At 52.1% G+C, this 25,280-nt stretch overlaps 1 protein-coding gene across 1 annotated transcript in view; it reads left to right on the top strand.

The window, feature by feature from the left end:
- The window catches only part of PDE4B (phosphodiesterase 4B), a 184,114-nt gene that overhangs the window by 111,540 nt on the left and 47,294 nt on the right, over positions 1–25,280 (top strand). The window contains exons 4-7 of the mRNA XM_053950999.1: positions 11,507–11,701; positions 13,606–13,642; positions 13,730–13,800; positions 18,206–18,255. Coding sequence (XP_053806974.1) covers positions 11,507–11,701; positions 13,606–13,642; positions 13,730–13,800; positions 18,206–18,255 — 353 coding nt within the window. The remainder of the gene's footprint in view (positions 1–11,506; positions 11,702–13,605; positions 13,643–13,729; positions 13,801–18,205; positions 18,256–25,280) is intronic.

The following is a 25,280-nucleotide window of genomic DNA, read 5'->3' as shown; positions in this document are numbered from 1 at the left end:
ACAGTGCCACAAACATCTCCTGACCTGAGAACCCAACAAGGACAAAGGGAGATGGATCCTGCTGGAGGCAGGGTCACCCCGAGCTGGGACACAGGGACACGTCCACGTGGGTTTGGAATATCTCCAGAGAGAAGCTCCGTGAGCTCCCAGGGCAGCTGCTCCAGTGCTCTGCCACCCTGAGTGTGAAGTTCTTCCCCACGTTCAGGTGGAATTTGTGTTTTACTGTATGGCCATTGCTGCTTGTTCTACAGCACCACTGAAAGGTCTGGCACCATCTATTCCAGCATCTCCTCATCATTTCAGGTGCTTTAATCAGCTCCTCACCAGTTGCAGGTGTTCCCAGCAGCTCCTCACTAATTTCAGGTGTTTTCATTAAATCCTCACTAATTTCAGGTGTTTTTTTATCAGCTCCTCACTAATTTCAGGTGTTTTCATTAAATCCTCACCAGTTTCAGGTGTTTTTTATCAGCTCCTCACTAATTTCAGGTGTTTTCACTAAATCCTCACCAATTTCAGGTGTTTTTTATCAGCTCCTCACTAATTTCAGGTGTTTTCACTAAATCCTCACCAGTTTCAGGTGTTTTCACTAAATCTTCAGTAATTTCAGGTGTTTTTGCCAGCTTCTCACTAAGTCCAGGTATTTTCTCTGCTGTGTTCCATCAGTGCACTCCAACATCTCTTCCCTCCCCATGGCAGTAACCCCTCAGTGCCTCCTCTCCCCAGGTCTCACCACACCAAATGTTTCCACACGCTGAGTCAATATTTTTAAATGGCTCCACTTTGGCCATCGATTACCTCTGCCTGCTCATTCTTCATTAGCTCAGGTCAAACCCTTTATCAATACCCCAAAACACCCAGGATGGCTCAATTCTCATTAGCTCAGGAATGAAGCTGTAACTGCAATCAGATACAACGATTTTGTGCCAGGCCCACACATTTGTGCTTACTCACACTGCAAACTTCACCTTCTGTGTAATTAAGCATTAATTGATCATAGCAAGTGCTCTGCTCGTATTTATCCCAAATTTCCAAGCGTCTGTGGCTGCTTTGTTGCGTTGTTCGATGCTCCTGGACTTGATGACTTGTTTCAGGTTTTAGTTTTGGGCTGATTTTGCTCAGTGCCCCCACATCTCTGATTTCTTTTGCAAAGCTTCATGGTTTGGAGGAAGTGACTCCAAAACAGTGATTCCAGCAAGTGATTTTCAACATGAAACAGAGCTTCTGAGGGATCATTAATTAAGGAAGATCAAAATGAGCCCTGGAGCAGGTCTGGAGAGGATTTGCAGGTCTAGGGAACATTAACAGTGTTATTAAATGATATTTTGGGTGCCAGCAGCACTCTATCTGTTTCCACATCAGCGAAATCATCCCAAGAGGGTTTGATTTGCTGCCTGACCCCACCATTTGGCACAAACCACATGAAATGTGCTGCAGGAGGTTTGCCCTGCCTGGATTTTTCCTCACAATCATTCCTTTAAAAGGTTTTGTTCTTGCTGCTCACCGCCTCTGACTCCTCTGAACGCTGGAGAAGCTTTTCCTTCTGCTAAATCCAGTTTGCTGTCCTGAGTGATTAAAGCTCATTGCAGCCCATGTGATTTAACAGCAGAAAATTAAAATCTGGCGTTTAACTTGACCCTCCTTTTCCCCCCTTTTGTTTTGCAGCTGCCCGAGGAGGAGGGGAGGCAGTGGGGGCAGGCAGAGCTGTCCCTGCCGCCTCCTGCTGAGGGGTCCCTTCCGCCTCACTGGCCTTGGGAAAAATGCAAATTTATGGAAATACTGTCTGGGCTGGCAGGCTTTGTATTCCCTGGCTCTGCCTGCGCCAGAGCTGGGCTGGGCTTTTCACAGAATTGTGGATTATGGAATGGTTTGCATTGGAAGGGATCTTAAAACTCATCTCGTTCCTGCCGTGGCAGGGACACCTCCCACTGTCCCAGGCTGCTCCAGCCTGGCCTTGGGCACTGCCAGGGATCCAGGGGCAGCCACAGCTGCTCTGGGCACCCTGTGCCAGGGCCTGCCCACCCTGCCAGGGAACAATTCCTTATCACAAGTCCCTCTCCAGCTCTCCTGGAGCCCCTTTAGGCCCTGGAAGGGCCTTTAGGATCTCCCTGGAGCAACGTTTCATGAGTTACACTATTAATCCCACCAGAAATAACATCAAGGTGGTGTTTACCCCCATCACTCCCACAGGAAAGCTGTTCAGTGCTCTGGCTGCTCTCGAGGCACAGATTTCCCTCTGATTTCCAACCTCAGTTTATTCCTGTCCATTTTATCCCCTCTTGTTTTTACACCAGCGTTCTCCTTCAGCACAAAGATCCCGTTTCCTTTGGTGGCCGTTGCCTCAGGCACTTGTGACACCCGTGTGTGGGGGAACAGCAGGTGCCATTGCCAGCCATGCTGTGATCCACGTGCCAAACCCCTCAGACAGAGCAAACACCTCCTGCTGAAGGGCCAGGACTTCCCATCTCTCCGATTTCCCCCTCAAACAGCAGCAGGTGGCAGATGCTGCCGATCTGGGTGACGCAGCTTTTGCATTGAGCTTCTGCTGGCCCTGAGATGATCAATGAGAGCTCTAAAAAAGATTGCCCTTGGAATCACATCCGTGGCTCTGACATTTGCTATCGCAGTGTCCGTTCCCGTGGATAGGAAAGATGGGGACTGCAGGCATTTGAGAGATGTGAAGCAAGGAAAATGTTGCTGAAATGTACCCAGCTGGATTAATTATTGTTAAAGGCCGAGTCTCCAAAGGATTTAAAGATCTGAATACCATCTTAGGCCATTTCACTGTCTTTTTACTGACAGGCTCCACGGATCCCAATTATGGAGATAAATCCAAAAACCAGGTCAGATAATTATTCCATGAATCAAGTGAAAAGGCTGGATGCATTTCCGAGCGCAGCAGCTTTCCACGTGCCCACTGCTGGACTTTTGGATACCGTGGAAGGGCTGGGGGAATGTAAAACATTAGTGCAGGAAATGTGTAAATCTTCCACCTCAAAGGCTGCCTGTTCAGCTCAGGTGAAATGGAAACTCTGTGGTGCCTGTAAGTTGTCACCACGGTTGTCACTTTGTTCCTGTCTCCAGTGCGGTTGACAGCAGATGAGAGGAGCTCTGTGAAGTGGGGCCGGAGGGAATGAAGCAGCTCAGAGCTTCCCCCCTGCTTGGAAAGGTAGAAGTGCCTCTGGAGCCGTGCCAGGATCTCTGTTTAAGGGCAGGATGGAATAAAGCCTGGCTCTGGCCAGCAGCCTCCCGAAGCTCCGGCTCCATGGGGATCCAGGAACGCTTTCCTGTGTGCTGGAAGCACGGGGTGTTTGTGGAAGGGACCCTGGAGACCCCTGCTGAAGGCTTGGCTCTGGGAAGGGAGTTAAGTGCAGGCTGCACTTTAGAGGGGTAGGAGATCCTTGAAGATGCATCAATAAAAGGTGGAATATAGGACTGGAATTCCCCTTCTGTTGCCAGTAATATCCCAGTGGGAGAAAGGCAGGGCTGGACCCCTTTTGCCTTCCCACTTGCTGGGTGGAATTATCCTCCCACGCTGGTTCTGGGCAGGGATCAAGGCTTGTTCAGAGGCAGAAGGGCTGGAAGGTGTCCTGGAGCCCCACCAGAAGAGACCAGTGTCCCTGTCACATGAGCCAGGCCGCCGCAGGCAGCCTCTGACATCCGTGTGCTGTGGATTGGGAGAGACAGTCTGAGAAATGCTACAGGGCTTGGCTGGAGCTGGGAAAGCTGGAAAAGCTGAAGTGACACTGAAGAGAGCAGAGCAGCCAGGCCAGGCTGGGGTAAACACTGCCCTGTGGCTCGAATGGAAGCATCTGTGCCATGGGACAGCAGCGTGTCACAGAGCAGGTGCTGCCAAAATCCCGGGTCTGGGGCACCCTGCTGTCCCTGTGCCACCTGTCCCCCGGCCACGAGCCATTCCAGAACTTCCCAGCAGGGAAAAGGGGCAGCTTTCCCCTGGGGAGACTCAGCTGGGTTCTTCCATGCAGCAAAAGCACAGCTGGTGCAGGAGATTCCGTGCTGGTGAGCTGTGGGTGGGTGGAGGTGCTGGGCACAAACACCTGGAGGGTGAGCAGAGCTGTCAGTGCTGCACAGGGAGAGGCACCACAGAATCCTGGGATAGGCTGGGATAGGTCCTGGGAGGGACCTTCAAGCTCATCTTGGGCATGGACACCTTCCACTGTCCCAGGCTGCTCCAAACCTGGCCTTGGGCCCTGCCAGGGATCCAGGGGCAGCCACAGCTGCTCTGGGCACCCTGTGCCACTCATACCTTGTTGCACCTTAGCTGGGTAGGAAGGGAAAGCAGCTGCTCCATCAGTTGTTAGCTGGAATATTTTCAGGAGGAAAAAGCCCTTAGGAAATGGCATTGCTGCCCATGTTGGGAATGATCACACATGCATATGTCTTTCCAAGCTCTGGAAGTAAAAACAGAGGTGGGGTGTCTGCTTTGTTTGACTGTGCCTTGCATTTTCCAGAGATTAATGGCAGAAAATCATTGGAAGAGCATAAAATAGCCCAGGATGTACATTTGGAAAAATAACAACTGGATTTTAGCACTCAGGATCTCTTCTCCAGGGGACTTAAAACAAGCCCATGATGTTCACTTGTTACAGGATAATGCCGAGCTGCTTATCTGTAGTAAACATTAAAAGGATTAAGTTTTTTGGAACCCTTTGTGCTAAGAGAGAATCCTAACTCATTTTTACCTCCCGCTGTACTTTTCCAGCCACCTCCTGGTGGCTGCTCCAGCCAGCATGGTGCTGAATACAATCCCTGACATTTGTGCAAGCCAGGAACCTCCCCGGGGTGCTGCTGGATGAGTTCTGAGAGCTGGGAGGGCTCTGGGTGTTCATTTTTACCTCGGGGCTCTGCTGAAGGTGGATTTGGGTTGCAGAGGGAGCAGCAGCAGCTCTCGGGTCTGTTTTGGGCTCTGGGTGTGAGCAGGGCAGGAGCTCTGGTTGTTCTGTTTCTGTTGTAGCCACTGAGCAGAACAGAAACAGAGAGTGAATTAAAGTCACAGAATGGTTTGGATTGAAAAGGACCTTAAAGATCATCCAGTGCCACCCCCTGCCAAGAACAGGACACCTCCCACCAGCCCAGTTTGCTCCAAGGCCTGTCCAACCTGGCCTTGAACTTCTTTATTCAGAGATTACTAAGTCAAGTAAACACATATTTTTGCTTTTGGATACATGCAGAGGCTTAATGATGTGTTTAGCAGCAGCTGACAGCTTCTGTTACAAACACTTCAGTCAGTGCTGCCGGGCTCCTGTGCCAGCAGCTGTGACAGCGCTGGGAGGGGCTGCAGGGGCTGCTGCCTTTGTGTGGGGACACTGAGCTCTGGAGGTTGTGGGATCACAGAACCACAGACCAGTTTGGCTTCAATGGCACTTCAAAAATCATCCCAGTGCCACCCCTGCCATGGCAGGGACACCTCCCACTGTCCCAGGCTGCTCCAGCCTGGCCTTGGGCACTGCCAGGGATCCAGGGGCAGCCACAGCTGCTCTGGGAATTCCATCCCAGCCCCTGCCCACCCTGCCAGGGAACAATTCCCAATTCCCAATGTCCCATCCATCCCTGCCCTCTGGCACTGGGAGCCACTCCCTGTGTCCTGTCCCTCCTGCCTTGTCCCCAGTCCCTCTGCAGCTCTCCTGGAGCCCCTTCAGGCCCTGCCAGGGGCTCTGAGCTCTCCCTGGATCCTTCTCCTCTCCAGGGGAGCACCCCCAGCTCTCCCTGGATCCTTCTCCTCTCCAGGTGAGCACCCCCAGCTCTCCCTGGATCCTTCTCCTCTCCAGGTGAGCACCCCCAGCTCTCCCTGGATCCTTCTCCTCTCCAGGTGAGCACCCCCAGCTCTCCCTGGATCCTTCTCCTCTCCAGGTGAGCACCCCCAGCTCTCCCTGGATCCTTCTCCTCTCCAGGTGAGCACCCCCAGCTCTCCCTGGATCCTTCTCCTCTCCAGGTGAGCACCCCCAGCTCTCCCAGCCTGGCTCCAGAGGGGCTCCAGCCCTGCAGCAACCCTGGGGCCTCCTCTGGGCTCTCTCCAGCAGCTCCAGGTCCTGCTGATGTTGGAGCCCAGGGCTGGGGCAGCTCTGCAGGTAGGGCCTCACCTGGATAAAAGTCAGGAGCCACAGGAGGGACAAACCCAGCAGAGGGATTTGAACTTTTAAGGGGTTCCTAAGAGTAGCAGTGTTTTCCCTAAGTGGGAGAAGGTCAGGAGGGGAAGAGGGTCAGTAGTGCCTGTGGAGCTGTGAGCTGTCACCCCGGGGAGCCCTGTGCCCCTGCCAGGGCTGTGCTCGGCTCCATGTGTCCCATCCTGGGCCATTAAGTGCTGATGGTTTCAAGCACAGCCCTTTCCCCATGGGAGATTATTTAGGAAAAGCAGCAAGCTGTTCGGATAATGGGGAACGGGTGCACTGTGTTAGAGAGCGGCCAGGCACTGGAAGGAACAGCATTTTTCCTTGTTTATGTTTTAAGAATCCTGAGGGATGTCTTGGTGAGACTCACGAATCTCAAAAAGGAGCTTCATAATTAACAAAGTCTGCCCAAACCTCTGGAAATATTTTGGAAACATTTGATATCATGAAGGTGGTACTGTAGTTGGGAGATGGGGAGCAATGTCCTCAGGAATGACTCTGGGAAAGCAAAGCAGATGGTGAACCTTCTTGGAGAGTCAGTGCTATCATCCTCGGGAAAAGTGTAAATTCCCAACATAAACAAAAATCCCTGAGCCTGCCTGGTCTGCAGGGCTGGAATGTGTTTGTGTTTCCTACTCCAGAGCAAACTGTGGGGCTGTGTGGCTCTCATGGAAACCACTTGACTGGCAATGACGACTCGAATGACTCTGAATTACACCCAAATCGTGGCGCATTCCTGTTTCTCAATCTTTTTGCCAAATTTTGCCACGTTCCAAGACTACCGGTGGGCAGTGCTAATCCAGGGACATCGGTTCCTGAAGCTGGTGAAGGGTCTGCAGTGGAAATATGAGGAACACCTGAGGGCACTGGGTTTGCTCCTCCTGGAGGAGACTGAGGGGAGCCTCACCAGGGTCTGCAGCTCCTCCCGAGGGGCAGTGGAGGGACAGCGCCAATTTATCCTCACTGTGACCAGCGACAGGATCCCAGGTAATGCTTGGAGCTGTGTCAGGGGAGGTTTAGCTTGGATTTTGGGAAAGATTCTTCCCCCAGAGGGTGCTGGCACTGCCCAGGCTCCCCGGGGAATGGGCACGGCCCCGAGGCTGCCGGAGCTCCAGGAGCGTTTGGACAGCGCTGCCAGGGGTGCACAGGGTGGGATTTGGGGTGTCTGTGCAGGGCAGGAGTTGGATCGATGGTCCCTGCGAGTCGCTTCCAGCTCGGGAGGTTCTCTGATCCTGTGGTTGTTACAGTAACACTGCAGCATTTGAGCAGCTGGGGGCTGCTGTTATGAATTCTCTTTGTTTGCAGAGTGACTCACGAAGCCTCGCTGTGTTTTACAATGCTTTCTCCTGGCTCGCCGTTGTCTGCTCATTACCGCGGCTCAGGCACAGCTCTGCACAGGTCCAGGGCCGGTGCCCGCTCGCAGCTAACTCCTGCCACCTGCTGTCTCCTTCCTTCTCGCTTCCCGGAGACGCTGGCTTCTTTCGGGATGCAGAGGGATCAGGGAGCGGAGCTGCAGCTGCCCCGCGGCTCGTGCTGAGCGGTGCTGTGCAGGAAACTCTGCTCCCGGCTCTGCCCTCCCTGCGCCCCCCGCTCCCCATCCCCGGGCATCCCGGAGAGCCGGCACGGGGAGTCTGGAGAGACATCCAGGGAAAGGCCACCTTCCTTCCCAGCTCCGCACTGCTGAGGGACTGCCTGGGCTAGGGCCCATCCCGCTGGGATGGTGGAGTCACCTGGGAAAGATCTCCGAGATTATCAAATCCATCCGTTCCCACCACTGACCGTGTCCCCAAGTGCCACATCTACACGGCTTTAAAGGAGCTGCTGCCACCTTTCCTCCTCTGGAGCCTGTCTGACTCTGGCAGGGCTCAATTCCCTGGAATCCCTTGGTGGAGAGAGTGTCCAGCACTGGGAGATCTGACAGCACAGGTTGGAGGCAGGCAGGGAATGCTGGCAGCTCCCACATGTCCTAGAGAGATCTCTTATGGAGACAGGGATTTCTGAAGGATTTATAGGGACCTTAGATACCAAATTTCTGGCTCATGTGTATAGATAACACAATTATATCACAAAATGGGGTGTCTTGCTGTGAGTGCTGTTACTTGAGGATAAACTGGAAAGAAAATTTTGGGGGTTTTTTGTGCTTTGTACTCTGCCATCCTTATTTTTAAGTTGGCAAATGCAGCTTTTTCCCCACTTGGACAAAGCCTGTGGGATGTGCAAACTTTGGAGAGGACCTCACAGTCTGTGCAATGTTCTGAACACAGTGATGAAGTTTTTCCAGCTAAGCTCAGCAGATAACTTCCAATAGAAAAAAAATAGTGGGAAATGGCAGCTCTGAGAGGGCAACTTTACAATCCCATTGCAGTTCTTACCAATTCCAGCAAATGTTTGTTTGGGGGATACTTTTGGCATCAGGACACAGTTCCAGGTGGCTGTTGTGCAAACCAGGAGCAACTAGTGACAAACACAAGGTTAAACTCTTGCTCTGTGTCTCTCGGGTCACATTTTCCTAACGTTGGCTCATCCAAGGGGAACATTTTCCCATATTCCAGTTCTTGTAACTATTAAAAAGCAGTGACAGCAGAGTTATTCCTGGGTTTTGAGGATCTTGCTTACAGCCTGTACCTCTGGAAGTGCCTGTTCACTCCTGGCAGAGATAACTCCAAACTCTGGGATCGGTCACTTTTTGGGGAATTTTCTGTTAACTTCTGGCTGAGCATATGGGTGGCTGAGTGCTGGATCAAGGCCAAGGAAAAGGAGCCTGAGGAACGCTGCTGTGGCTGCACATTGAACTTGAGGAAAGGAATAAAAGCCCTTTTCAGTTGGACTAACCATGTGATCCGTACGGCAGCATTCCAGGTGCTGGAACGGGGAACACGGGAAGCGGGCAGCAGGAGCTGGAGCAGCCATGGTGTTCCCAGCTGGGCATTGGCTGTGCCAGGCTTCTCACCAAGGCAGCCTGAATGTGTCCAGCTCATCCCAGTGATGTAGAAACCTGGAAAACTTGCAGGATTCAGGCAAGTTCAGGCATTAATACTTTATGTGCTCCTCCTGCTGCAGTTAAAGCTCTCTCTGCAGAGAGGAGGGAGAGCTGGGGTCTTCCCTGCCACTATGCTCAGGGAATCTTCTGGATTAAGGAGTGGAGGGATGGAGAAAGGTATGGCAGGAACCACAGCCCAGTGTCCTGGTAGGACAACATCCAGCATGGGATGAGGCGCTGGAGCAAGGACTTAGCTCCTACTGCAAGGGACAAAACCTGACTTCCAAAGGCAGGGAAATTCCTCCTGAGCACGGCCGTACCTCACTTGGCTTTCTGAGCCACAGTCACCCATCTGGTGTTTCTATCAGGCCCAAAGGCAAAGGAGGCCAACCTGCTCACTTTCAGCCTTTACGAGGGGTGTCACTTGCTGCAGTGGCCAGGGTGACTTCACCACGGGTTGCAGCAGCCAAGATACGAAACCACAAGAAAGTGGGTGTAAAATGGGAAAGGTGACAAAAATTTTACTGCTTTTTTTTAGTTTTTAAACAGCCCTTCATTTTACAGCACAGCTGTTTAAAATTCACTGAACTGATACCTTGAATGGCTAAAACACGGTTTGGGCATCCAGCTTCCATAACTGCCAAGTGCTTGCAAATCTTGCAGGGTTTCAAAGTTTGGCTCCGGAGCAGATGGGCACAGGGCTGGGCTGGAGAGTGTTGTCACGCGTTGGTGCCTTTAGTGCTGTAAGTGTGGTGCCTGTTGTGCTCGTAAGTGGAGTGAGGTTTGGCAAACCGAGCCCCAGGGCTTGTGCAAAAGGCATTGAGGGTGGAGTAGGGTGTTTATGAATAATGGAATCCTGGAATGGTTTGGGTTGGGAGGGACCTTAAAGCCCATCCCATTCCATCCCCTGCCATGGCAGGGACACCTCCCACTGTCCCAGGTACTCCAAGCTCCAGTGTCCAGCCTGGCCTTGGGCACTGCCAGGGATCCAGGGGCAGCCACAGCTGCTCTGGGCACCCTGTGCCAGGGCCTGCCCACCCTCCCAGGGATGGATTCTCCATCATCTCTAATCTGTCCCTGCCCTCTTCAGCTGCTGTGTGCTCATGCTGAGAGCCGTGCTGAGCTGCGAGACATCCATGCTGAAGGAAGCATGAGGCAGTCAGGACAGGAACCTCCGGGGTAAATGTTTATGGTCATGCAGGGTCTTCCCTGCACTCGAGAGAAACGTGCCAGCAAGTGGCTCTGGTGGCCACAGGCTGGTGACACGGTGAGCCGTGCTGAGGTGACATGGTGGGAGCCGTGCTGAGGTGACACGGTGGGAGCCGTGCTGAGGTGACACGGTGGGAGCCGTGCTGAGGTGACACGGTGGTAGAGGGCCGTGCTGAGGTGACACGGTGGTAGAGAGCCACACTGAGGTGACACGGTGGTAGAGAGCCGTGCTGAGGCGACATGGTGGTAGAGAGCCACACTGAGGTGACACGGTGGGAGCCACACTGAGGTGACACGGTGGGAGCCGTGCTGAGGTGACACGGTGGTAGAGGGCCGTGCTGAGGTGACACGGTGGTAGAGAGCCACACTGAGGTGACACGGTGGGAGCCACGCTGAGGTGACACGGTGGTAGAGAGCCGTGCTGAGGTGACACGGTGGTAGAGAGCCACGCTGAGGTGACACGGTGGTAGAGAGCCACACTGAGGTGACACGGTGGTAGAGAGCCGTGCTGAGGTGACACGGTGGTAGAGAGCCACGCTGAGGTGACACGGTGGTAGAGAGCCGTGCTGAGGTGACACGGTGGGAGCCATGCTGAGGTGACACGGTGGGAGCCACACTGAGGTGACACGGTGGTAGAGAGCCGTGCTGAGGTGACACGGTGGTAGAGAGCCACACTGAGGTGACACGGTGGTAGAGAGCCGTGCTGAGGTGACACGGTGGTAGAGAGCCACGCTGAGGTGACACGGTGGTAGAGAGCCGTGCTGAGGTGACACGGTGGGAGCCATGCTGAGGTGACACGGTGGGAGCCACGCTGAGGTGACACGGTGGTAGAGAGCCACACTGAGGCGACACGGTGGTAGAGAGCCGTGCTGAGGTGACACGGTGGTAGAGAGCCACGCTGAGGTGACACGGTGGGAGCCATGCTGAGGTGACACGGTGGTAGAGAGCCACGCTGAGGTGACACGGTGGGAGCCGTGCTGAGGTGACACGGTGGTAGAGAGCCACGCTGAGGTGACACGGTGGTAGAGAGCCGTGCTGAGGTGACACGGTGGTAGAGAGCCACGCTGAGGTGACACGGTGGTAGAGAGCTACACTGAGGTGACACGGTGGTAGAGAGCCGCGCTGAGGCGACACGTGCCCTGCAAGCCCTCTTGTGGCACAGTGTGACACGCGGTCTGTGTTTCCTTGGCAGCTTCGATGTGGAGAATGGCCCGTCCCCGGGGCGCAGCCCGCTGGACCCGCAGGCCAGCTCCTCGTCGGGACTCGTCCTGCACACGACGTTCCCGGGCCACAGCCAGCGCCGGGAGTCGTTCCTCTACAGATCCGACAGCGACTATGACCTCTCACCAAAGACCATGTCCAGGAACTCCTCCCTCCCGAGCGAACAGTAAGCACCAATTCAGCTCGTGTTTTACGCTCTCTAAGAGCTTTCTGTGCTGCTCTAATCCTCAGAGCTCTGTTTGAGGGGAGCTTATGGGTGGTACTGGCACATTTCATAGCTGGAATGCACAAAACAGGTGCTGATCCAACATCCTCTCCCATCCCATCCCTCAAATATTCCCAGAATTTTCTCCAGAATTTAGCAGAAGGGCTTTCAAAGCCGTATCCCGGGATAACAGAGAAGTTGTGCTGCACTTTTATTTACAGGATTGCTGTTCCCCATCCTGTTTTGGGGGCTGTTCCCTAGAACCGAGTGGAAAATGAGCCGAGGCAGATGGCTGAGCTCGAGAGGATCGATACCCACAGAGTGTCCTGGATTCCCAGCCCCTTATTTTGAAAGGCACATTTTAAAGTTTTCAAGTTTAAGTGGCCATTAAGCTATAAAAAAAGTGCTCGTTAAACAAAGTTGAGTTGTTGCGAAAGTTTAGTCACGGAATGGAAATCTGAGTATTAGCCAGATCCACGAGAATTCTGCGAAAAAATATCCCTGCTGTGAATTAAAACGGAGTAAATATTTATTGAAGGAATCACTCCAAATTATGCAAATAGTGTTTCGTGTAAGCGGTGGGTTGTAACAATTCCCAGCAGTGTGCTGGGGTGGGGGAATCCCATCATTTTCCCCGAGTTCACGGCTGTCTGTAGCTGAAGTGTCCATCCACCATGGCCATCGAGGCTCTGTTAGCACTTGGGACAGAGTCTCCATCAGGGTGGAGACAATTTTAATTCATTTAGACTTTTACACTAAATACATTTTATTAATTTATTTAATTAATTTAGACTTAATAGCACTGATACCCGAGTGAGGATGAGGGGATGACCTCTGGCAGCACGGCAGGGTGAATTCCTCTTTGGAGGGGTCCAGCACTGATGGAGAACTCTCCAGAGGGTCCTGTGGCAGCCTGGAGCTGACTCTGCTGCCCTTGCTTAGTACATCCTGTTGTTAATCATGGGATTCAGAATAGAATTGACCAAACGTTGCTTCTAAGAATGCCTAAAGGGGCTCCAAGAGAGCTGGAGAGGTACTTGGGACAAGGGATGGAGGGACAGGACAAGAGGGAATGGATTTAAGCTGGAAGTGGGGAGATTTAGATGGATATTGGGAAGGAATTCCTGGCTGGGAGGGTGGAGGGGCCCTGGAACAGGATGCGCTGAGCAGCTGTGGCTGCCCCTGGATTCCTGGAAATGTCCAAGGCCAGGCTGGATGGGGTTTGGATCCACCTGGGGTGCTGGAAGGTGTCCCTGCCCATGGCAGGGGTGAGATTGGATGGGCTTTAAGCCAAACCCAAACTTTTAAATGATCCTATACCCTGCCATGTCTCAGTTAGGTAAATCATATAGAATGTTCCATACATGCACAAGTACCATAACTAATACAAAAAAAAAAAGGGGGAAAAAATATCCCTCTTACTGCTGGCAGTGGTGTATTTTGCTCACAACTTCTGTTCAAATCTTCCATGATGAAAACAGCCGAACAAAACCCGGCGTCTGAACAAGGTTAGAGACTGCGACAGAGATCAACAAAAGCCAGGAAATTCAAAGGTGACCTTTCCCTGCACCACTACGGTTGGTTTTTTTCCACCGCGGTGCAAGCATGAGCCTTAACTTTTGAATTTCCTGGCTTTTATTGCCTGGCGTTCCCAGTCCGAATGCTCACTCCAGCCAGTTGTTTTGGATATACACGGTGACCTTTCCATTAGGAACAAGCTTTTATGTGGTGTTAACTAAATGCTGCGTGGGTACGTTCATGGGGAAACCCCCCTCAGGAAAACGCTCATTCCCTGAGGTGAATTTCACTCTGTTTGAAGGTAAATTTGTACAGAAATTTGTACATTTTTCTCCGTTTTTCCTTAGGCATGGCGATGACCTGATTGTCACACCTTTCGCCCAGGTGAGTTGGTGGCATATTGGCCTCTAAAATAGCTTTTCTAAAGCATTAAAGCAGAGAAGGTGACAGCTGCGGTTTTGTCTCCCTCAGGTGCTGGCCAGCCTAAGAAGCGTGAGGAACAACTTCACGCTTCTCACCAATTTACACGGCACCTCCAACAAGTAAGCCTGGCTTTTTAAGCTCCTTTCCTACACAAGAGGAGCCGGCGGGGCCCGGGGAGCGGCGGCGGGGCCCGGGGAGCGGCGGCCGCGGTGCCTCAGGCCCCGCCATGGCCTCACGGCTCGGCCGCGGTTTGCGCGGGACGCCAGGGGGCGCCATGTGCCCTCCCCTCATGGCGCCCGGCCCTCATGCCCTCATGGTCTCACCCCGTCATTCCCTCGCCGCCTCGTCCTCTCGTCCCCTCGTCCGTTCATCCCCTCGTGCTCTCTCGTCCTGTCATTACCTCACTGCCTCGTCCTCCTTTCCCCTCATTCGCTCATCCTCTCGTCCCCTCATCCCCTCATGCTCTCTCATCCTGTCATTCCCTCACCGCCTCGTCCTCTCGTCCCCTCGTCCGTTCATCCTCTCGTCTCTTCCTCCCCTCATGCTCTTATCCTTTCATCCCTTCATTCCCTCACCCCTCATTCCCTCACTGCCTCATCCTCTTGTCCCCTCATCTGTTCATCCCCTCATCCCCTCACCCTCTCATCCCCTCATCCTCTCATCTCTTCGTCACCTCGTTCCCTCATCCCCTCATCCTTTCATCCTCTCATCACCTCATCCTCTCATCCCCTCACCTCCTCATCTCCTCATCCCTTCATCCTCTCATCCCTCAGGTCCTCCCTGAGGAGCAAGCATTGTGTTTCATCTTGTGCGATGTCCACTATGAATCATGGGGGCAGTTTGGGGCCCCACACCGCCAAAAATACTATTGAGGGGTTGGAGAGTGAGAAAGAAATGGATCTGGGGCAGGGTCTGGAGCCCCAGGAGAGGCTGAGGGAGCTGGGGAGGGACTGGAGAATCCCTGAGGGAGCTGGGAAGGGGCTGGAGAATCCCTGAGGGAGCTGGGAAGGGGCTCAGCCTGGAGAAAAGGAGGTTCAGGGGGCCCTTGTGGCTCTGCACAGCTCCTGACAGGAGGGGACAGCCGGGGGGGTCGGGCTGGGAACAGGGAACAGGGACAGGAGGAGAGGGAACGGCCCCAGGCTGGGCCAGAGGTGGTTTATTTGAATATCAGGAAGAATTTCTTTGCAGAAAGGGTTCTCCAGCCCTGGCACAGCTGCCTGGGGCAGGGGTGGAGTCCCCATGCCTGGAGGGATTTAAAATCCCTGTGGCTGTGACACAGGGCAGTGGTGGCCTTGGCAGTGCTGGGTTGGACTTGGTGATCTCGGAGGTCTCTGTCAACCTAAACAATTCCATGATCTTCATCATGTGGCCACCTTGGCTATCCCAGGCAATCTCTAATGGTCCTGCCCTGCATTTCCACCACTGCTTCACAGAGCAATAGCAATCCCAGAATTGTCCGAGTTGGAAGCGATCCAGCAGAATCAAGTCCAACTCTTGATTGGCCCATAGAGGATCAAACCCCCAAATTTGGCGTTATCGAGGCTCTACCCAACAGAGCCAACCTCACGTGAGTTGTTCGTGGCCAAAGGGCAGATGTCAAGGGGGGCACCCCAAACCTGGGGCTCTGGGGACAGCAAGGATTTCCCAGCAGCAGCATCCTGGAGCTCAGCTGCGAGAGGGCTGCCCAGAGAGCTGAATCCCACATCACTTCCTTTGACACTGATTGCTCTGAAGGAGGAAGGTGATGCACTCAGGAGGAGGATGTTGTTTTTCCTACCTGCTGAACAGGAGAAACCAAACAAACTCCTTTTTACGCCTTTGCCCGGAACCACCGTTTCCCCTTGGCTATTTATACTGAGCCAGTCATCATCATCCTCTGGCCTGCTGGGCCCCAGGAGAGCTGTTCAGCCTCAAACCAACATCACTCATTCCTGCCGAGCTCTGCTGTGCACCCACCCGTCCCACGGATCCCACCTGGGACTGGCAGGCTCCACTGGCTCCAGAAGGGAAGGATGAGGTGCAGGGATGTCCCCAGTGGGACACCGCGGGCTCGCTCCACCCCAGGTGTGAGTGGCATCACCTGGTGCCCACCACGAGCTCACAGTATTTTACATAAAGCCCAGCATTTTATCCAGGCGTGAGGTTTTCCCTCCCGTTGATTCCTGTTGGCAAATTTTGATGGGAAGGAACCGCTGCGTTCCAAGGTGGAGGTTAATAAAAAAACAGATGGCTTAAATATTCCTTTTTTTTTAAGCTTTGCTTTTTTGGAAAGCTCGGGCATTTTGGCAGCTCCTGATGAGGAATCTGAAATTGGACAGGGCCGGAAGGAAGTGAGGGTGTAACCTGTAGGACACACAGGCATCTTACAGTGTCCTTTGGAAAGCATTCCCAGATTTGATTGACCTATAAAGTGTTTGCCCAGCCAAAGTAAAAGTCATTAAATTTTTAAACCATCCCATGCCAAACATCCCAGGCCATGGCGGAATGTGCTTCCAGGTGCCGTGGAGCTTCCTGCACAGTTTCCAAAGAACTCTGCTGGGTTGCAGCCAAGCTGCCAGCTCATGATTTTATCATCTGTCTCATGATATGTGATATTTTACTTAAACTTCTGCTCTGGGGATCATGAGAATCTCAGCTTATCTTTACCCCCTCTTCTCCTCTCCTCTCTTTTTTCCTCCTCCTCCACCACCCCTCCTGGCCCGAGCAAGGAAAAAGAGGATACTGTCCCACATATTTGCTGGAAAATATAAATGTTAAAAGTCCTGGAGGGGAAAAAAAAAAAAAAAAAAAAACAACTGGCAGTCATATTTTTTGGACTTTAACGTCAGGGTTCTTGAGGCAGTTTCCTGATTGGAAAAGAGGAGGGGATGATTAATGGCTTTGGAGTGCCGGAGCTTGGCAATTGCAGCCCAGGACGCGGTCGGGAAGCATCCGGAGCCTTGCTCCGTGCGATGCCCCGCGGCAGGAGGGAAGGAGCGGGCAGCGGGAGCCGCTGGAGCGCGGTGGTGGCTGAGGAAGGACCGTGCTGTCAAAGCTCACATCTCCCATCCCGCGCCCTGCCTGCCTGCCTGCCTGGAAAACAGGATGGGCACATGGATGTGAGGATGGCTCTGGAGCGGGGAATAGCGTACGGAAGAGCGGCTCACCCCTCCCCACCCCCCCAAAGGCATGCCTGTGCAGCTCCGGGCTTGGAGATCCCTGGAGCTCGGATCCCTCCGCTCTGGGAGTGCTGCAGCCGCGGCGTGCTGTCCCTGTCGGGGAGTTTCTGTTTTTTTAGAGATTTCGAGATTTGGCTTTTCAAAGGCTCAGCAGAGGCAGGTCGGGGCACATTTGCAGGGAATTGAGCGCCCAGCGTGTGTGCCCTGTGCTGAACCCTTCAGAGAGCCCGGGTCCTGCGCATCCTGCCAGAACAGCCTTTGCATGGCAGGGAGGCTCCTGCGGAGCCCGGCGGCTCGGAGGGCTGGAAGCGGGGCTGGAATTGCGCTCCAGACCTCACCTGGGCAGCGAGGCCTTCCCGGAGCACTTCTGAAGAACCCCCCGGAGCTACAATTGCAGCACAATTGAGCAGCTCTGCCTGCTTTGATTCGAGCTTCAAAGGAGAGCTGGCGAATAATGGATGTTGCAGTTCAGTGGCTGACTCCGAAATTTGGGGTTAGGAAGGAGGCTGGCGAAGGGAGAGTGTGGGGAAATCTGGCTTCAGTTAAAATGGATCTGAAACTTCTTTAGGGAAGCAGAAGCCCAAAGTTTCATTTTTGGTCAGCCTGAAGTATTGCAGTCAATCCAAACTGAAGTGTCTTGATTTTGGTGTCAACTCTTTTTAACTCCTTTTAAAAAACAAGTCTCTGGTGATAGTTTCAGCTTGAAAAATCAGTTTTGTTTGGCAAGTCTCACAGGGAGCTGTGTTGACGTTTGGAGAGAATCTGCACCTTTTTCCAGTCAGACCCTGTTGGCTTGACTTGAACCAATTTTTTTTTCAAATAGCTCTTGGCCCCTCCAAAATCCAGGAATTGCTGCTGAAATTGTTGCTTAGAGTCCTAGAAGTGTCCTTCAGTTGTTTCAGAGCTAAACAATAGTGACTGCAGCGTCCTCTTCCTTGCTTCAGGGTCCCAAACTGGAGGGTTTAAAGGCACGTTTCTGACCTTACTGTGGCATTGCCTTGGAGCAGTTTGACATCACTTCAGGGTCCATTCCTGACTCTGTAGGGAAAAGTTTTATGGGAAAAGGCCTTGGCTGAGGGGGAGCCACCAGAGCCCGGGCCTTGCTGCTTTCAGGCATATTTTGAGCACGAATTTGCAAAGGCAGCATGGCATGGTTCCATTTCTCCTCATTTCCAGCCCATGGACCAGGCAGGGAGCAGCCATCTCTGGCTTTTCCTAACAGATCTGTCAGTGCTGCTCAGCAAATCTTTGTGAAGTGTTTGGGGTTTTTGGGGAGAATGGAAAAGGATTTTTAACTGAGGGGGCTGGCAGGGTTTGGAAAGATAAAATCCCACCTCCTGACAGAGAATTTTTTTTTCCCTCTTAGGAGATCTCCAGCCACAAGTCAGCCACCTGTTTCCAGAGTGAACCTGCAAGGTACGTGTGGGATTTGGGGATGGGCTGCCAGGCCAAGTGCACACGACATTTATTGCCCAGTTCTGCTCACGGCTGCTTCCCTGCCCCCTCCCCGGTGCACTTCTGGGTTCCTGCTGCAAAACTCACAGGGGAGAACTATCAGGCTCCAAATATTGTTATTTTAATCGTTTGGTTTGGGGTTTCTGCTGGTGCATTAGCACAGGAGATGAACATGATTTTGGTTTGATAGTCATGGCCACAGTGGCTGCTGTTCTTGTGAGTCCCTGTGAGCACAGGCCTGGACAAGCCCCAGCCTACGAGCCTTGAACAGGCTCAGGCACAGCTGGCTCTTTTTTTATTCTGTTTATTTCAGTTTGTTTCCATGTGATCTGTGTACTCAAAACCTTTCCTGGGTGAGACCTCCTTGGCTTCCTGCTGGGAAGGGGGTGCCAGGGCAAGGTGGGGTGGGCAGCACCACGAGGGCTGCTCAGGCAGGGGGAAGGACGAGGATGAGCAGCAGAAGCTGATGACTTAGGACAGGTTTATTTGCTTTGACACCTGGGTTTAGCCAGGCTGAGGGTCTGTAGAACCCTGCTCAGGATCAGAGCTGGCCCTGCTTGCACTAATTCAAAGGTTGCTCCGGAGAGAAGGAGATAAGATTTGGATCAGTGCCCATTTGTGAGGTTTAATCTCAGCCTTTCCAATAATTACATGCTTGGAGGGACTAATAAAGCTTAATTTTCACAGCGTGTGAAGCCTGGATAACTATAATTTCCTCTCCTGCTGTGTGTTATTTATTCTCAGGGGACACACAGAGTCCTGGACACTTCCAGGTTAGGTTCCTCCAAACTTGTTAATGGGACATGGAAACCTCTGATACAAAACCAAAACTGGACAACACAATCTTAAACTCCTTCTCTTTCTGTCACAACCAGCAGGAATGCACCTCATCACCTGATTTAAAGCTGGGTCAAGCAAAGCTTTGAGTTTGTGCCTGCGTGGAAAAAAAAAAAAAAAAAAAACATGGAAAATTTCCTAGGCTTTCAATGGATCTGTTTATATAAGTTAGACAATCTAATAATGAGGAGAGAGTGCCCTTCCAGGAATTTTTCGGTTCATTTTCTTAACACTTTCCATGGAAAAAGTTGCTCTCAACTTTTTAACACTTTGGGGATATTTTTCTACACTATTTCCAACGAGAGCTGTAGGACACTTGGTACTTTTTAGCTGGTCCAAGCTTCTAATGCTGGGAATATATGAAAATTCCTTTAGTAATGAAGTGTTTGGCACACAGAGATGTAGGGCAAGTGTTGTGTTACCTTGTAAAGGTTGGATTTGTGGCCCCTCAAGTAAATAGGTTTTCAAGCACGAATCTTAACTGCTTTTAGGTGAAATCTTCAAATGAAAATTTTAAAAGGGAGTTGGATCATGACAGCTTTGGTAAATTGTGCCACTTTGTAGGTAAGAAGGAGATGGTTTCTGAGATTAGCAGGAAATTGTGTGATTTCCTACATAAAGCCAGCCAATATTGGCATTATTGGTAGAAAATCCTGGAGTTCTTGGTTAAATTCAGGTCGTTGCCTTCCTCTGCCTCTTCACAGCCACTGCCACACTCAATTCCTTTCCAGGCAGCAGAAAACAATCACAACCCTTGACTTTCTAAGGAAGTTTCCATTTAATTCAGCAAGAACAGAGATTTTTAAGACTTTTTTTTTCAGTGTTTGCACCTTTTTCCCCCCCTTGGTGGCTTCTGCTTTGGAAATGATGAAGTGAAGGAGAGATTTTCCTATCAGAACCCTTCCAGTTCTGTGCCAGCAGCTGAGAGGATGCAGAGTGTTTTTCCTGAAGGTTTTGCAGAAGGAAGCAGTCGTGTTTTGATTGGGACCAGGCTGCTTCACATCTCTCTAGATAAAAGACTGTGTTTGGAATGGACTGGGTTTAGATTCACGAGATCTGTTGAAGTTTGGGATTTGATTTTAACCCTCCAATGTCACTCGTTGATTCACGGCTTTACCACAACCCGCTGACATCACTGTGAGCATCTTGTGGATGTCTCCTTTGATTTGTCATTACTGGGGTGATTTATATCCTGTTCTGAGAAATACAGAACTCAGGGCTTAAAGCAAACGAGGCTGCATTAATAAAATTACCCTGGAGGGAGGCAAATTACATCCAGCATTTGTCCTGCAAGGAATACACGCCAGCTATTTACTCCAGCTGGAATATTCCAGGATTTTCCAAGCAACAACAGCCAAATCTGTTGCTGGTGTTGCATCACTGAGGACCCAGGCCCATGGTGGAAAAAATGAGCTGTGGTAAAATGAGGAAATTCTTTTTTGCTTTCATTTTCTTTAAGCAGAAAAACTTTTGGCCAGGTTTTTCCTGGGACAAAGGGCTTTGAAAGGCACTGCTGGTGTCACAGTGTATTTCAGAGCTTTCTTAACCTTGCAAGCACAGCCAGAGAAGGAAGGGGAATATGGATTGAACATCCTGTGTTTTGTCCTTGGTATCAGCTGAAGTAAATCTGGCAGATTTTTCCTGTTATTTTGTTATAACTGCAGCTCACAGGAACGCACAAAATCACTTTTATGAATTAACCGAGAAACCATAACATGGAAATACAAAGCCATAGCAAAAGTGCATCAGTCCTTAATTAGCTGGGCAGGATGATGGGAGTGCCGTGGGGTTCCTGCGTGGTGTGTGGCTGCATCCCCAGCAGCTGTGCAGGGCCAGGGCTCAGCCACCTCTGGGTGACAGGAACAATGAGAGACACGCTGTCACACAGTGTCCCTGAGGGCTCTTTCTCCTGAGGTTTCTTTCTCCTGTCGCCCTTTTCTGCTGAGTGTGGCCTCTGGCACAGTTCCTCTCAGTGACCTTTGTGCTACCTTGGGCTCCGGGATCCATCAGCGCCTTCCCTTCTCCCTCCAGCTCTCCCCTCCCCTGGCCCCAGTGAAAGGTCTGCAGGTCCTACCCAATGATTCAACCAATAACACCTTTAACCAGCAGCAAGTCTGGCTTTTCCTGCTTGGTTTTGTTCCTTCTTCCATATTTATTCCCTTCAGTGACCCTTATTCCCTCTGAATTAAATCACTTTTCACTGGCTGCCACCGTCAGTCCAAGCCTCTCAATCTCCCACAAACTTGGTACGAACTTTTCCCAACCTGTTTTGTTCCCACACCATCAATCCTGGGATGGGCAGTGCTTTCCCATTCCTGTTTGATCCACTGCCACATTTAATGTCACCAGTGGTGACAGGAGCAAAGCACAGGGCTGTGGGTCAAACAGCACCGAGCTTTTCCCAGACTGTGGGGGGTTTGCAGAGACTTTTCCAGTTCCCCTTGGATACTCTCAGCACTCACTAATGACAGTTCTCCTCACAATTAGTGACAGTTCTCACAATTAATGGCACAATATTGCTGATCTGCCGCAGCCCCAGGCCTGGGGAGTGCTGCCCTTTGGGATATGTCACCTGCAGCATTTCAGGGCTCAGGGGATTAAAGCTTTGTTCAAATTCCTCTCTGGGGATGGGAGGGAAGGGTCGGTGTTTTTCTTCCTTGTGCCTTAGCTCTGCTTTCCTGTACCTCGGCACGTTTGTCTGCACTTCTCACATGCCTTTACACGACCTCCAAACTCGTACTCTTTCATTTTTCCTGTGGGTGTAGGACGTACACAGACTCATGCACGAACCTTTGTGTAAAGCATAAACAAAGACTAGATAATGCTCGTGCTGCTGAGAGCCCCGAGTTTTTTGTAGGACCTAGGGAGCCTTGTGCATCCAAGTGAGCTCTGGGTTACAAATATCTCTGAATCCCGAGTAATTAGCACGGAGCTGCTGCTCTTGCACCATCCTCCTCTGCTTGGCACGTGCAGAATGGCTCTGGGCACACACGGAGCAGTGGATTCATTTTGAGATTCTGTTTCTTTGCTGTGACTTTGGCTGAAGATTTGACCTTTTGATTTGGAGAGCAGCTCTAAAAGTCAAATGGTTGTGGTGCTTTGGGCTTTTACAGGAGTGCAGAGGAACCACGGGTTCCTGAGCAGCTGAGCCACAGAGTCTCTGCCTGCGTGCACAAATGGAGGCTTGTGAGCACCTACAGATATTATTTTTAAAGGATGCGGCGCAGGCATGATGCAGATTTATTCAGAAACTAACCAAAACCGTGTAAGAAATCAGGTGGATAATGAGCTTAATGACGCGCCTAAACGAGGGCTGGTGAGCGCTGAAGCGATTCTTGCCGCTCGTCAGATTAAAAGAGCGTTTCAAGGCGAGTTTCCGAGCGGGGCTGAGGCAGCTCCGGCCAGCACGGGGCCATCCCGAGGCTCTTCCCGGCTCTCCGGGGGCAGTTCATTCCCGCCGGGAGTCCGTGCCGCGTGTTGCGCCCGCCTGCCTCGAACACACCCCCCGAAAGTTGGACTCATGCATCTTAGTAAGTATTTCAGTTATGCTATTGACGTCAATGCAGTCATTAAATAGATTGCCGGCCCTCCCAGCAGCAAACCTGTGCCAAAGAGCTAGAGGCAGACACATTTTAAAAGAGGAACATCGGGTTTGCTTTTAGCATTTGGAGAGAATAAGGGAAAAGTTTCTTCTGAAGTCACCCTTTGCAATAAGGGTGGTTTTTTTGCTTCGTTTTCTAAGGCTCATTTTCGGTGAGGATAATTGCTGTGTTTTATTGAACGCACGTTTGTTGTGTTGCTGTGTGCATAAACAGCTCCAAACGAGACTAAAAAGTCATTTTTGTGCCCGGCTCTGGCTGACAAGTGACACTTGTTTCAGGTCCCATGGCTAGATGTATTTGTGTATCAAGTGACGGGAGGCATTCAGGCAAACCTGCTTAGCCTTTGACTCCCGAAATTCTGCCGGGATTGATTTCATGACATCTATATAAGAAAATAGCCTTCATTTCTCCTCGGCAGGCTCTGAAGACACACAAGCTAATCATGACTCCATAGCAACGGATAAAAACTGTTTTCCCCCCCGCCCCACCTGTGGATGTCACATGAAGATGCTCCACGTGCTGCTGCCATCAGGAGCCTGTCACTCCCCGGGGCCAGCTGCCTCCTGCAGCCCTGGCTGTGCGGGACTCCCTGAGCATTCCCGCTGGCCTGCTGCATTCCCGAGGCTGCCCGGGACAGCCGCTCACCCCCTGGGACATACCCGGGGCTGGAGGCACCTCTGGCCCCTTTTTCCTACTCAGAAGTGGCGCTGGGCAGGCTCCCGAGGGGCTGGTGATGCCTTGGAGTGGCTACCTGAAACAGAGGCTAGAGAAAATAAAGGGAATAAAGGCAGGTATTTATTGAAGGCCTTCAACAGGCACACCTTGGGCGGTCAGAAGCCTCTGAGGGCTACACCCAAGATGGGCGATGGTCACGAGTTTTTCACACTTTTATAAGTTTGGTCCGTTTACATATCAGGGGTTAATCCTCCAATTACAGCTTCAGCTAATGGAGTAATTTACTCTCAGTTTGCCCCCCCCCAATTCACTGTTGTTTACATCTCTCAGGGCCTGAGACAGTGAGGTGTCCTCGAGTTTCAGGCCTAGAGAGAAATGGTGTGAATAAAATGGGAGAACAGTAGCTGACAGGCTATGGAGCTTTAGAGTGCCAAAGCAGCGCAGGATCTGAAAAATATTAAAAAAAAAAAAAAAAAAAGCTAAAAATATAAAAACCATAAAAGCTAAATCCTGAGGCATTAGTGGGAGCTGAGCCCTGAGGACACACGTAGCTGGCATCCTCAGGCAGCTGAGGGAGCAGCTTTGCCTGGCCGGGAGGAGCAGGGCTGCTCTAACAGCAGCAGCCGTGCCTTTTGGAGGGGTCACGGAGCCAGACCTCTGGGGTTTTGGTCAGGCTGGCGTGTCACTGGTGATGCAGGATAAGCCATCGATCCAGCCGGGTTATCAAAGGGCTTTATCTGATGGCTGGCTTCCTTCGGAGTGACCCAGGCAGCCGCAGCCCCGCGGTGGCGGGGAGGGACCTCTGGGGTGGCACAGTGCCACTGTGTCCCTGGCTCTCTCTGCTCTGCTGTTTAGGGCCAGATCAGGTCCTGTTCCCATCCCACTGCACTGGGGAGGGGACCTTTGGGGTGGCACCGTACCCTTGTGTCCCTGGCTCGCTCTGCTCTGCTCTTTAGGGCCAGGTCAAGTCCCGTTCCCGTCCCACTGCATTGGGGAAGGGACCTTTGGGGTGGCACAGTGCCATTGTGTCCCTGGCTCTCTCTGCTCTTTAGGGCCAGATCAGGTCTCGTTCCCATCCCACTGCACTGGGGAGGGGACCTTTGGGGTGGCACGGTCCCTTTGTGTCCCTGTCTCTCTCTGCTCTTTAGGGCCGGGCCTGGTCCTATTTTCAGCTTCCGTCCCACTGCACTGGGGAAGGGACCTTTGGGGTGGCACGGTCCCTTTGTGTCCCTGGCTTTCTCTGCTCTTTAGGGCCAGATCAGGTCCTGTTCCCATCCCACTGCACTGGGGAGGGGACCTTTGGGGTGGCACGGTCCCGTTGTGTCCCTGGCTCGCTCTCTCTGCTCTTTAGGGCCGGGTCAGGTCCCGTTCCCGGCTCCCGTCCCGCTGCATTGCGCAAGGGCCCTGCGGAGACAATTGGGCTCTGCCATCGCTGATATCAGCGCTGATAAAATCTGTGTCTCCTTTGTTTGCTGCACACAACCATCGGGGCTGCTGGGGGAGGTTTTGACAGCGCAGTCCTCGGCACCCTGAATCAGTTCCAGATGAGAATGAGAGATGTGTCCTGGATCAGAGGGAAAAACAGCCCAAACCAAACAAAACCACCCAAACCAAACCTCTGGCAGGCCGGGTTATTTTTTTTAGGTCGCGGGGCACAGTGCCTCGGGGATGACCATTGTCCCGCTGGTTGAGTCCTTTCTGCTTCCGTGTCACAGCATTTCCAGGCAGTGGGAATTGCAGTGACCTCCCCAAAGCCCCCCAAAACAGCTCAGCTCCACAGCTCTGGAGAAATTTCTCCTTCCTCCCTGAAGCTGAGCTCAGTGCAGAGCTTTTTCCTGCAGAGTTTTTCAGAGTTTTGTCCTGGACATGCCA

The sequence above is a fragment of the Vidua chalybeata genome, chromosome 9 (assembly GCF_026979565.1).
Source record: "Vidua chalybeata isolate OUT-0048 chromosome 9, bVidCha1 merged haplotype, whole genome shotgun sequence".
In the NCBI taxonomy this organism is placed as follows: Eukaryota; Metazoa; Chordata; class Aves; order Passeriformes; family Viduidae; genus Vidua; species Vidua chalybeata.
This window is presented reverse-complemented; position numbering and strand designations above follow the sequence as displayed.